General features: G+C 35.0%; 1 protein-coding gene and 1 pseudogene across 16 annotated transcripts in view; one reads left to right on the plus strand and one right to left on the minus strand.

Annotated features, from left to right (window-relative positions):
- Positions 1-212: 212 nt before the first annotated feature.
- Dlg1 (discs large MAGUK scaffold protein 1) overlaps positions 213-14,039 on the plus strand; it is a 261,124-nt gene continuing 247,297 nt past the window's right edge. For 11 of the 16 annotated variants that reach the window (XM_047563703.1, XM_047563711.1, XM_047563707.1 and 8 more), the window contains exons 1-3: positions 213-623; positions 1,095-1,144; positions 1,961-2,092. In XM_047563703.1, coding sequence (XP_047419659.1) covers positions 1,126-1,144; positions 1,961-2,092 — 151 coding nt within the window. In that variant the 5' untranslated portion in view covers positions 213-623; positions 1,095-1,125. Of the gene's footprint in view, positions 624-884; positions 974-1,094; positions 1,145-1,960; positions 2,093-14,039 lie in introns of all 16 variants that reach the window. The other 5 variants (XM_047563717.1, XM_047563719.1, XM_047563716.1 and 2 more) reach the window with 3 other exon arrangements.
- On the minus strand, positions 13,256-13,809 carry LOC124992641 (homeobox expressed in ES cells 1-like; annotated as a pseudogene).

Genomic DNA, 14,039 nt, shown 5'->3' on the forward strand with positions numbered 1-14,039 from the left:
TCTCTTTCCCCAGCCCCCTCCCGGTCCTCCTCCCCTTTCCAACCCAAAGGTAGCAGCGCTGAGAGCCCGGGGCTCGGCGCGAGCCGCCTCCTCACTTCCCATTGGCTGAGAGCGCCGGGAAAGCAGTCACGTGGGAGCGCGGCAGTCCTGCTCCGGGGCCGCCATCTTGGCGGAAAGTTTGGGGGGAGAGCGGCTGGGGGCGCGGAAGGAGGCGAGGTTCCGGGGGTGGGGCGGACAGGAGGCGAGAGGACGAGCGGGTTAGCGGGCCGGCGGGCCGCGGCGAGCAAGAAAGCTGCGGCAGCGATCGAGGAAGAGGAAGAGGCAGCGGGGGTGCGGCCGCGGAGGGGAGCTCCTCCCCCGTCCCCTCATCCCCTCAGCTGAGTCCTCCAGCCCGGGGCGGGGCGGGGGTACGTGGAGCGGGGCTGGGCGGAGGAGCTGCTCGGAGTCGGGCCGGGGCGCACCCCAGCTCGCCGCGCACGCCGCTCACAGGAACTTTGTGGCGGCGCCGCAGGTGTGGGGGCCCGCGGAGGTGTGCATGTGCTGTGCGAGGGCGTCGCGGAGAGCGGCCGCTGCCCTGTCCGGCCCCCTCTGGAGTAACCCGGAGGAGTCGAGCGAGGAGAAAGGCAAGCGAGAGGAGGGGGCCCCAGCAGGGCGGGGTGACCAGTCCATCGGATCCCTTCTCAGCGCACTCTGCGGCCCCGGCTGGTTCAGGGGCCAAGGGTTGGAGTGCCTCTTCACCCACTCGCCCGCAGTAGCAGGTGGGGAGTGTGGGTATTTATGCGGGTGAGAGTTGACCACCCCCTTCTAGGCTTTTAGTACCTTTTGGGGAGGGGGAAAGCTTACGAGAATTTGAAAGCGGACTTTTGTCTGCTCTTAATTTACAGGGGAACCCACCCCTAGAAAGAAGCTTTCTTACATTGACTGACACTGCTGGGTTTGAAGCTCCTCCTTTCACTTGGGAAAACTTTGGAAGGTGGGTTTTTGAAATAGAGCCGGGGTTTTTTCCAATTCGAGACTAATGGGGAAATGCTGGTTTAATCACAATAGAATTCTTTTATTTAGTTCTTTTTTCTTTCTGTTTTGTGTTTTTAAAGGTGTGTACCCTCTTCCTGATTCTGGAGAAAAATGCCGGTCCGGAAGCAAGGTGAGAATGTATTTTGGAAATCTTGTGGATGTCACTTGATTTTCTGTGCGTCTGTTTTGTGTTTGCAGTTTTAAAAATGTTTGTGTAACTTTGATGAGACATCAAGGTTCTACCTTTATTGCTTAGGAACTCTGCCTCACATCATTTCCAAAGATGGAAACACCCAAATGTTTGTTGAACTTTCTTTACATCTCTCTAGTGGTTAGAAAAGCGATTAATTCTCCTCTCCGGAAATGGCTTTAAAAACTCAATTTGTGTTTTAGTCTTTCACTGTGTCGTTCTTACCAAACATTATTTTGTGAGCAACAGTGGGATACTAAGAACTAATGTTTTGAAACAGTTAAAATTTGGATTATAATGACAAATTGTAGATAATCTGCATTTGCCTATCAGGTAATCTAAAACTAGGCTGCAACACTTTGATCGGATGGTCTTTTACTATTGTAAACTATCTGTATTTATTACAGACTGCTCCCTTTCTCGCTTTTTCTACTGTGATATATTTAATTTTTTCTTGATCATTCTAGGGAATATGTGTACATAAACATAGTGATAGCGATTGACCTGGAGGCTTTGAGGAACTCTTTTTTTTTTTTTTTTTTTTTTTTCCCAAATTGTCAATGGACCTTTATTTTATTTATTTATATGTGGTGCCCAGGATTGAACCCAGGGCCTCACACATGCCAGGCAAGTGCTCTACCACTGAGCCACAACCCCAGCCTGAGGAACTCTTTAGATGTCTTGCAGGATCATTTAGCAAGTAATACTTTCTTGTAAATATATATAATTTTAATAAAACTCTTCTTTTCTTTTCAGATACCCAGAGAGCATTGCACCTTTTGGAAGAGTATCGTTCAAAACTAAGCCAAACTGAAGATAGACAACTCAGAAGTTCCATAGAACGGGTTATTAACATATTTCAGAGCAACCTCTTTCAGGCTTTAATAGGTGGGAATTAAAATTTTATTTGTGGCCATTATGTGTCAGCTAGGCTTAATGCTTCTTTGAATTCAGTTGTTTTAAACTTAAGGGAAAGATGTACTTGGTTCTCTCTGAGGCATTCAGAAACTTGAACATCTTCAATGACTTGTGTGTTTTTCATAGTTTGGCCAGTATCCTTTCTAAAAATATCCAATAACCAAAACACATTCTGTATGATTATTTCAGCAGTCTTTGAGAACAGTGTTATCATATACTAGAATTAATTAATTAAAAGTTTGGGAAATTGCATAAATATATCAGGACCCAAAAGGTAATGACTGAATTACTCTTAGCTTGTTTCTGTCTTTGATTTGTATTTCTCCTGAGTCTTTGAAAATGCTTGATAGTTTCTGCTATGTTTAAGAATATTCATTCTCTTAACATAGAACTCTGTTATGTTTGGCATTTGTGGAATCAGGATTTTAGATCTGAAAAATGATCTTAGGGATGATCCTGTCTAATTATCTTTTTTATAGACAAGATAATTGAAACTCTTTTATTCTTAACTGGAACTTAAATTTGAGGCTGTGCACTGGTTTAAAGAATTGGACAAAAGAGTCAGCAGTCCTGAGTTTAATTCCTGACATTGTCAGAGATGGAATGATGTGATACAAATCATTTAACATTTTTAGGCCACAAAATTAACTGTAGAATGTGGGTGGTAAAATGAAACAATGGGGTTTTAAACGTTTCTCTTTTAAAAGTAGATAGATCATTTTTAAAAACAAAGTCTTACCTTTTGTACATAATCCCTGATGTATAAAAACAAGGTGGTCTGTCTGTGACCTTTTTCTTCAGGTATCTTGAAAAGTTAGCAAACTATTGAGTCTGTTTCTTCCAGTTTTGAGGATTACTTTTTTTCCTTACTATGTAACTTTTAAAAATAAGATGTATACTTCATTGCATTACATGTGTTTCCTTCTATATGTCTACTGAGTAATTGATGTAATTTGAAGATTACTTTCAAGTTGGTGTACTTTGTCAAATGGTAAATTGATACTCTACTAAATTTTTTAGAATTAAAGATTTTTGAGAAATCACTTGATGCACCTAAAAAAAAAAATAAGGTTTAAATTTAATTTTATTATAGACTTTTAAGAATATACACCGAGAATAGCATAGTATAATGAACTGCCATGTACGTGTCATCCATCTTAAAAAATTATCAACTCTCCTTTTTTGTTTATATTAAGTGGACTTCCCCGCCCCCCCCATTTGAGCTGAAGCTTAAAGTCCAAGTGGATAGTCAAATAGAGTGCTCTGAAAAGAACAGCAAAAAAAGGAAGAGGAAGGTCATTTTTTAATCGTTTGATTTCCTAGATCAACATTAAAACTAGGGTCACTTTTTTTTTTTTAGGCAGTAGGACTTGTATATTCTTCTTTACGTATGTAGATAGGTAGACTATAGTCTTCTTGAGTGGGAAGGCCATGATTTGAGAAAATAAAGTAGTAATAGAATAATTAAACAGAATCTATCCTTAATTTTTCCTTAGATTAGAACTGGACTTTCTATGTTTGGAGGTTTTTTGATATATTCTTCCTTACCTCTTTTGAATGTTTATTCTTATGCATAATTGAATTTTGGTAGTGTTCTACTCAGGTTTATATTTATAAATCTTCTATGTCCTGTATAATTTCATTGATTGTGAATTTACTTGGATATTTGGGTTTACTTATGTTTTAATGTTTTGTAGGACCTGGTATCAAATTTTGGTGTAAGAAAAGTAATAGATTTTTATAAATTTTGAAATAGGTAAATTTCGTAGAGGTTTTTGTGTTTCCATACTGTAATTGTTGAAACTACTGAATTAATAAATGTATTCTCTTGTGTTTGTTTCTCAGTCTGAAAATTTTTAGACCCATAAGACTTTCTTTTTCTTTCTTTTTGCTTTGCAGCTTTGCCATTGTTTGAAACAGTGTCATAATATACGTTAAGTTAAACCTGTAAATTGCTGTAAGATAAAAAGCAATCCATGTGTCCATAGTATGTACTGAAAAATCCTGGATTCACTTTTTTCTTCAGTAGGTGGCACTCTGTCTTCTGAACTGATACCTGTAGACTACTGGATTAAAAGGAGACAGGGGTCTTGTTACCCGAGTTACTTGAAAGTCATTTGATACTAAGTTATTTTAAATTCTGTGGTTTGGGAATAATTTGCTTAGGCAGATTAGTGAGTTATCTAGTTATCTGGGGTGTTGACTATCTTTGAACTTGTACCAGCATTGATTGTTGATTGAACTGGTAGTTTATATATTTACTGTTTCCATGCATTAAAAAAAAGTTTATGTGATGTTTTAGGGATTTTGGTGTTGTAGAAATATTGATTTTTTCCCTCTGTGTGGATATATTACATGCACTAGGTTTTTGGTACCTTGGGGTTACTCAGGAACAAATGTGTGTACTGCATTACATATATTCGAAGATACCAGTTTTAAAATATTTTAGTATTTTTTGGATTTGGGATGTAATTTTAAAATGACATGTCATTTTTTAGTAGGCTGTGTTTCTTTTTGCATTCTTAGTGGCAAATGAAATACTAGTGTAATATATAATTGATAATATTTTCAGTTTAATGAAATATGGAAATCATTGGTAATATCCTTGAATGATGACTTAAAGATTTAAAAATTGCTGAAAGCAGTGAAGTTTTTATTAACTTTAGAATTTCAGCTGATAGGTTGTTTCTTTAGAGCTGAATATTTAGATAAATACACACATATTTCCATGAGTTGCATATTTGTTTAGCATTTATTCCTGAAATATACCTAGTGATTATTTTTGTATAAATGAGATATAAAGTCTGCTTAATTTTTCTCCCTGAGTTAGGTGAGAGCAATTTGAGAACTTACTGTATTTGATTTTGTGTTTACATTTTCTGTACTTATATTTGAAAATATCTTGGGTAAGGTGCATCTGGATATGGTTTGAGTACATTCAGACACTCAGATGTTCAGGTCGATAATGGTTTCAGGTCACTTCTGATTCTAAGGTGTGTGGGATCTGAGGTGATCCTGGTAGTCCTTAGAGATTTCATATGAGTCTAGACCTCTAATTATTTCTGGGAACAGAGAACACATCTATTTTCCTTGTGCACAGAATTCGGCTCCAGATCAGTCTGGCTTTAGAGATGAGTGAGTTTAGTCGTGATTTGTGTATTTTATTTAAAATAAATAGCAAGCTTTTAAAAATTATTTTTTAAAAATAAATTTTATTGTGTGTATTTGAAGCTTACAAAATGACATTATGGGATACATAAAATGGTTACCTACAGTGAAACAGATTGACATATCTGTCATCCCACAGTTACTTTTATTTTGTGACAAAACAGCTAGAATCTAAGAAAAATTCCTAATACTATGTGATTTTATTAATTTTAGCTCTCATGTTGAACAATAGATTTTGAAATGTGTGCATCTCATATCAGCTGTTTTTGTATTCTTTGGCCTAAATTTCATTTCTTCTCCTTCCCTTCTCCACCGTTTCATTCTCAGTCTGTGTATTTGAACCCTTTTTTCCCATAAATATTTTACATATAAGTGAAATCATGCAACATTTTCCTTCTGTGTCTGACTTAATTAGCATAATATCCTCTAGGTCCATCCCTGTTGTGGCAAATAGGATCTCCCTTTTTAAAGATTGATTATTTAATTTTGTGTGTGTATGTATACATAGACACCACATTTTCTTAACCTGTTAATGTGTTGATGGATATTTAGGTTGTTTCCATATCTTAGCTATTGTAAAAAAATGCTGCAATGAACATGGAAGTACAGATGTCTTAACAAGGTGGTGATTTCCTCTCATTTGTGTATACCTCTACCCAGAGGTGAGATTGCTTGATTGTATGGTAGTTCTATTTTAAATTTATTTAGGACCTGCTATGCTATTTTCCTTAGTGATTGTACCAATCTAAATTCCCACCTGTAGTGTACTAGGGTTTCTTTTTCTCCTCACCAACATTTGTTATCTCTTGACTCTTTGATAATGACCGTTCTTATACGTATGAGGAGATATCTCTATGTGGTTTTAATTTGCATTTCCCTGATGATTAGTGATGTTGAGCACCTTTTAATATAATTTTTAGCCATTTTTATGTCTTTGGAGAAGTACTGTTAAACTCCTTTGTCCACTTTTTAATTGGGTTATATGTTTTTCTGCTGTTGAGTTGTAAGAGTTCTTTATAAATTCTGAATATTAACCACTTGTAAGATATGCGAGTTGCAAATATCCAGTCTCTAGGTTGCCTTTTTTATTTTGTGGATGGTTTCCTTTAATAGTAAACTTATTTTATTCATGCAGGTATTTTAGAATTAAGGTGGATAATGTAATAACACTGTCCATTTATGAATTTTTAAGTTCCCTATTCATTTGTTGCTACTCTATTAACTCTTAATAGTTTCACTAGACCTCATAACTATGGTAAAGGACATTACCATGCCATTATTTGCAGACACCAGGTTTCAGAAGTACTACTTCTTTACCTTGTTAACCATTTTGAAATGTATTGTTCAGAAAGGTTAAGTATATTCATATTGTTTTGAAACAGATCTTTGAAACATTTTCATCTTGCAAAACTGAAATCGAATTAAATAACAATTCCTTTCCCTTCACCCCTGTCCCCAGCTTCTGATAACCACCCTTTTACTTTGTTTCTATGAATTTAACTATGTTAGATACCCTATATAAGTGAAATTATGAAGTATTTGTCTTTTTTGTGATTTGCTTTTGGCACTTAGCATGTAGTCCTAAAGGTTCCTCCATGTAGTAGTAGATGACAGTATTTATTTCCTTTTAAAAGACTGAATATTTCATTGTTTGTATATGCCCCTTTTTATTTATTCATCCATGAAAGGATATTTACATTGTTTGCTTCTTTTGGCTATTATGAATGGTGATGCTGTGAATCTTAGTGTGTAAAAGTATTTGAGGTTCTGCTTCCAGTTCTTTTGAATTTATAACCAAAAGTGGGATTATGGGATCATAGAGAAGTTATGTTGTTAATTTTTGAGGAACCACCATGTTGTTTTCCATAGTGGTTGTACCACTTTTCAATCCATTAACAGTGCACAGTGTTTCACTTTTTTCACATCCTTGACAATACTTGTTTCCTTTAAAAAAATTTTTTTTAATAATAGTCATCTTAATCATTTTAAGAGTATGATTCCTTTTAAGTAAAAGGCAATAATGGCTAACATTTATTGAGCACTTTTAGGTGTTAATACAAGTATTTCAGTTAGTCATCAGAATCTTCTGAGGTGTATATTCATCAATGAGGTGAGAATGCTGTTTTGTAGATTAGAAGACTAAGGCACTGAGAAATGACTAGTTTTGCTTCTGGACACTTAGTTACCAAATTGTGTAGCCAGAAATTGAACTGAATTAGCCTTAATCCAGAGCCTCTTCATTATTTTCAGAGTTGTCATTATTTTCAGAATTGAATATTTTAAATGTAATACACTAATGCGTATTTAAGACAGATGTTGATTCGTAGGGTCAGTGGTCCTTTTTTTATTTTCAACAATCTTTCATTTTGAAAGAGAATGTTTATAATGATGAATTGTTTTCATAATGATAGAATTTTGAAAAGTGTATGTATTTAGTAATCAAGGTTTGGGAACTTCCAGGTATAGTGGTAAAATGTCAGTATTTCTTAGTGTTTTTTTTTTTTTTAATTATTATAACCGATACCTTTTAGTCTGTTGCTTGTGTGTGTGTGTGCGTGTGTGTGTGTGTGTGTGTGTGTGTGTGTGTGTGTGAAACTTCGCAGTCTGGGTTTGAGCAAGGAAAACAACTGGACATAGATTTAACTCTTGGCTAAACCTTTATGTAATTGAAGGAGAATTTTATTAACTTTTTACTTGGTGTTTTTGATTTTAATTAGATTGAGTTATTTGCTAGTAGTTGTTCTTATTACAGTTTTAATGCAGTGTTTTGATTGTGTCACATCTGGTTAAATTCTTTAGAACCTTGGAATCACAGAATTGTAAAAGCATCTGTAAATATTTTTTCTAAGCCATTTTATCTTTGTGGGGGTCAAATGTTTCCTCAGTACATGATCCAGACTAGGGCCAGGTATTATATTTAGTTATCATGTCTCTTTACTACTCTTTAGTCTGGGTACATTTCTACATACTGTCTTCATCTTTCATGATATTGGTATGTTTGAAGAATACAGTTCCTTTCTACTTTTAAGTTTTAAGTGTTTTTCATTTTGTGTTTATCTGATGTTTACTTGTACTTATGTTCAGGTTTTGTATTACTGGCTTGTATCCAAGAGGTGTCCAGTGTCATCTGCCCTTCCTTACTAATGTTGATTAACTAATTTGTTAATTTTGTGGTATTGTGGATTGAACCTAGGGCCTCATGACAGCTATGTGAATGCTCTAACACTGAGCTACATACATCCCTAGCAATTTTTTAAAGGTTATTTTGAGACAGGATTTCCCTAAGTTGTCCAGGTTGGCCTCGAACTTGTCAATATTCTTGCCTCAGCCTCCCAAGAAGCTGTATTACTAGGTGTGCACCACTCTACCCAGCAGTAATTTTAATTACCCAGTTGGGTGTTCTTACTTCTCTGTAGTCTCCTTTCCTTGCATCTTAGCAGTATGTGTGGGAGACACTTTAACAACTATATATATCTTAGCAAAACTTCTACCTAGATTTAGCATACATTGATGATTATAATTTGAACAGTTTTTATTATGATTATTGAGAAGTGACAGTTTTCTGACAGCAAACAGCACTTCTCTCCATTTTCCAGTTAACAGTTGGCATTTTATTGTAATCAGAAGCCTTTTTTGATCTATCATGTACTTGCAGATTTTTGTTTCTTTCAGTGGTTTGTCATTTGTTGCCATCCTTAATGATTTTGGTGCTCCAATTGTCTCAAATTTAGCCAGTGGGGTCCCTCTCAAGCTTGCCCTTGTGTTTTTATGACATGCCCCATCATTTTTTTATTTTTTCGAGCATGCCATTTATTTTGGCAAAACAAGATAGCCCAAGTTTGTATTAAACTCATCCATCCTTTTCCAGCCCAGGAATCAGCCATTGCTCTAGGATGCTTGTTCTTGTCAGTACATGTTTACTTTAAGGAGTAGTCATGTGAATAGTTTTAGTTGAATAGTGTCTGTAAAGTGCTGTGATAATTTATTTTTGCTTGCTAGTTTGACATATTTCCTGTTTCTAGTGTGTGAAATACAAATTGCATGTAACATATAATTTAATTTTGTAGACTATTCTTTTCTCTTTGAGGATCAAAATGGGTTTTAAAATATTTATTGGTTTAGGAAAAAAGCTGAGTGTCTGCTTGAGTTGATCTGATTGTCATAGCATATTTTGGTGTATAAAATCATACTTGCTTTTAGTCAATGAATTGATAGTTTTCCACATCTGAAATGGCAAGATTATATTTTAGTGTTCTAAAACCATAAGCATATATGTGCATGTTTTCATCTTGCAAAACAAACTTCCTTCATAAGTAAAACATAATAAAATTGTTTCCTATACAAGAATTGATATTTAAAATTAGTCTATAAGGTAAAAAATTATATCTGATTAAGATTATCCTGGAAAATCTTTCAGGAATTTAACACTTTTGCTCAGTACCTGCAACACAATTGTTTTTTCCTCTAGTGGAAAGAAATCAATTTCTTTAGTTGAGCACCTGATGAAGTAGTTGACTTGTGTTCAAGTGACCTGTTGTATTAAAAACACATTTTGAAGAACCATACCTTGCATGGTGAGATAGTACAAGAAGCTCATATGAGAGGCACATGAAAACTAAGACTACCTGAGGTAACAGTCTTGTCCCTTCTGAGTTTTTATTTGGGACATTCACTTATCTGGTAGATTGACAGAATTGGTAGAATTGCCTTTTATAGCATGGCAGGGGACTAGTGTAGTTGAATTTGCTTAAATGTATATAGTGAGATTTCTTTTACTATGCATAATAATTGTTTTTATCCCCCCAAATTTATCAGTAGATAATCTTCCATAGCAATAGATTTGAACCAGTTTAATAGATTTTTCTGTTGCTTTAATAATGATATCCCTAGGAGCATTTAGGTTTGTAATTTTTTTGAATTATAAAAATTGCATTTATTTATGTTTATTTTGTTTCACATTATTACACCTTTAGGACAAATTCCTAGAAGTGAGTTACTTGACCAAAGGAGGTATGCATTTTAAGGCTTTTGATCTAATTTGTTAACTACTCTTAGGAATATTGTATCAATTTAGTTTTTTAGGTACTGTGTGGAAGAATTCACTATGATGTAAATAATAGAATATTGTCTATCATTTTAGTGTTTTCTGCACTATGTGGAATATACCGTTAGTCATTTTGATATTTTATTATACATTTCTTTGATTAAATAACCAAAGATGTAAAAAAGTCCTTTGGTTATTTTCTTTTGTGAGTTATCTGTTTATGTCATTGTACTCCTTGCCTCTCTTTTTTCCTTTTCCTTAGAGTTATAAAGTCTATATTGGTTGGGCACATCAACTCTTGTCTGTCATGTAAATTGTGAATAACTTCCCTTATTTGTCATTTGTTTTCAACTTGGATTTTTTTAAAAAAATAGATGTTTATTTATGGTTAGATTTATCAATATTTTCCTTTGTGTTGTCTGCCCTTGGTATCATGCTTGGAAAGGCTTTCTCCAATTTTATAATCTATAGGAGTATTATAATCTATCCCCAGGATTATAAAAATATTCACCTATATTCAAATTCTTTCAAACTTTTTTTAACATTTTAATTTTTTAGGCATTTGGAAGTTATTTTCTTATAAAGTATGAACTTTCTTAATATTATCAATATGAATTTATTATTTGTTATCTCCCTTATACATTTTTTTAAATTAAGAAACATTTTTCACCAGTTTTAGGTCTACAGAAAATTTGAGTGGAAAACAGTTCCCAAATTCTTACCTCACCTCTTCCCCTATTTTCAGTATCTTAAATTAGTATGGTATATTGTTAAAATTGACAAGTCCTTGATTTGTTGTTATTATTTGAAGTTCATAGTTTAGGATTCACTCTTTGCATTGTATCTTGACAGATTTGGCATAAATACGTGTTGTTTTGTCACATGTATCCACCTTTGCAGGATCATAAAGAATAGTTTCACTGCCCTAAAAATCCTGTGTTCCACTTGTTCATTTCTCCCTTTGTCCCCTCACAACTCATGGAAACCACTGATCTTTTTACTGCTTCCATAGTTTGCCTTTTCTAAAATGTCATGTAATTGGAATCATAAGTATGTAGTTTTCAGATTGACTTCTTTCACTTGGCATTGTGCATTAAGTTTCCTTCATGCCTTTTTGTGCCTTGATAGCGCATATCTTTTTATTGCTGAGTAAGAACTCCCATTGTACTCCAAAGGAAGTTTATTGGTTTATCTCCTCATCTATTAAAGAACATCTTGATTGTTTCCAAGTTTTATCAGTATGAATAAAACTGCTATATTGTGTGTAGGTTTTTTTTTTTTTTTTTTTTTTTTAATGGACACAAGTTTCAATCATTTGGGTAAATACCAAGGAGCATTGGTATTACTATGTTTAGTTTTTAAGAAACTTTCTGAACACTCTTTCAAAATGGTTCTACCACATATCAGCAATATGTTGTTCTACATCCTTGTCAGGATTTGGTGTTGTCAGTACTTTGGGTGTTAGTCATTTTTATAGGTGTCTAGTGCCATCTATTCATTTTAATTTGCAGTTCCCTAATGAATTGAAGTTGAACATCTTTTTATATGCCCATTTGCCGTCTTTATATCTAATTTAGTTATTTATCTGTTGATGTCTTCTGTCTTTTTTTTTAAGTGGGATAATTTTTTTCCTTGTTGAGTCTTACGAGTTTTTTAAATATACCAGTCCTTTATCACATAAGTGTTTTGCAAATATTTTCTCCTGTTCATGACTTGTCTTGGTCATTCTGTTACTTTTTTTATTCCATCAAATAAAATATTTTCTCATAGATTAGAAATGTCATCTGTTATGTTAAATTATTAGATATTCTTGGGTCTGTATTTAGGCTTTTGTTCTGATTGTGAGTTAGTATTGCCTTATTTCTTTAGTTTGAAAAATGTTTTATGTTTGTGAGTTTTTCTGTTTAGGATGATATAAGCTGTCATTGCACCCTGGCTATTTCTTTGCCTATTTGAAACTTTCCTTCCTTCCATGTCTCATTCACCCTTTGAGAGTATACCTGAAATTCTGACTCTTGACTCCTAGTGTTTGCACACTTTGAATTTGTAAGAAAATAACAAAGGCAATGATAACTTTTTATTTAAAATAAAAGATTTTACTTATATTTAGAGACTTTTGAAATAAGTGATCTTAGAGATTTCTGAACGTATTTTTTAATAGGAATTATTTTACTCTGTTGCATTGGACTGTGTGCCTTCAAGTTTAATAATTGAGAATTTTTTCATGTACATGTTAGAACTTTTTTGTGACTTTGTAATTTAGATCTTTGATTAGGAACTGTACTTGTAGAGATTCAGTTTAGTCCAAAAACAGGAAAGCACTCTCACTCTATGAAAATGGGGAAAAGACTATGACAAAGACAGATCCAATAGGTTCCAGCAAAATTAATGTTTGCAGTTGTGAGTCATCCAAAAATGTAGTTTTCCCCTAATGTATATTTTAGCATTCCTGCTTTTTTTTTTTTTTGCATTCTTTAGCACATCATTATTTTCAAAGGAAATGATTTTTTTTTCAGGGTAGTAAATAAAAACATAATCATTTTACTTAATGTTTTGTATATATCTGGGTAAGCTATTTGGATCTTCAGATGAGTATAGACTCACTCTTAATCTATTAAATGGTAATCCTTTTGAGTCCTCCTGTACTGTCCCATCTTCTTTACAGTTTCATAGTAAAGATTTTGGTTTGGAAGTTAAATTCAAATGTTTGCCTAGGTTTATTGAAGAACTGTTATTTTACATTGGATCGTAAACTTGGCAATTCCTGATAAAATAGTATTGAGAGAATGTGACTTTTAAAACATTAATTGTTTTGCTGAAGTTATATTTTGTTTTTCATAATATGTGTGTGTATAAAATTATGAGCATTGATTCTTCATGATCTCCAACTGGAAGATAATTTCACACGTTTAGTTTTCTACCTATTCCAGGAGATTTGTGTTGAAATTTCTTTTTCTCGCCATTAGAGACTGTGATTCTCTATGGGACCTTTTCAGCTTTGCATACCGATATTTGGGAACCAAATCTGGATTCTGTCTTCTGCTAGGTTCAGGTTTTGAGCTAGGTCTTCTCTGATAGCAATGCCAGGATAGCAATTTACTCTAAAGTCATTTTCCATGACTTCAGTGTGGTTTTGGGTAAAAGCGGTTCTAGGTCTTCATTCTCCATACCCACTCAGCTCTCTTTTCAAAGATAGTCTTTCTGAGGTTGTAAGGTAATTTTCATATTTCAAAACTCTTTCTTTTGGCATTGGGTGACCTACCATAAGGAAATGAGATCCCATTGGGAAGATTGACCATGACATAGGTTAGTATCTTTCTCTGAAGAGTTGCAGGTGTCTGCCCAGGGCCTGTGGGGTCTTCATGGATGGAACACACTTGTTCTGGTCCTGTCCTAAGATGTTCTCAACTGAAAAGGAGCAAGGTGAGGGTTTCCTTTACCTAAGCTGAACACCTTCCTGAAGGCTGGGAGACATCCTCTCCTGGGCTGCACAGAGCAAGAGCTCTGACTTTTCTGATGGCATGGCCCCATGTGTACAGGACTGGGATCTTACTGCAGTGCCCCTTATAGCTCCCACTGACCCTTCTTTGGAGCCAGGTTACATGGCGCTTGTGCATTTATATCCACATAAGGAAGGCTCCCTCCCCAAGCTGACAGCGCCACCTCTACCACCGCTTCCACTGCTGCCTCTACCACCAGCCCCTT

The sequence above is a fragment of the Sciurus carolinensis genome, chromosome 9 (genome assembly GCF_902686445.1).
Source record: "Sciurus carolinensis chromosome 9, mSciCar1.2, whole genome shotgun sequence".
Classification (NCBI taxonomy): Eukaryota; Metazoa; Chordata; class Mammalia; order Rodentia; family Sciuridae; genus Sciurus; species Sciurus carolinensis.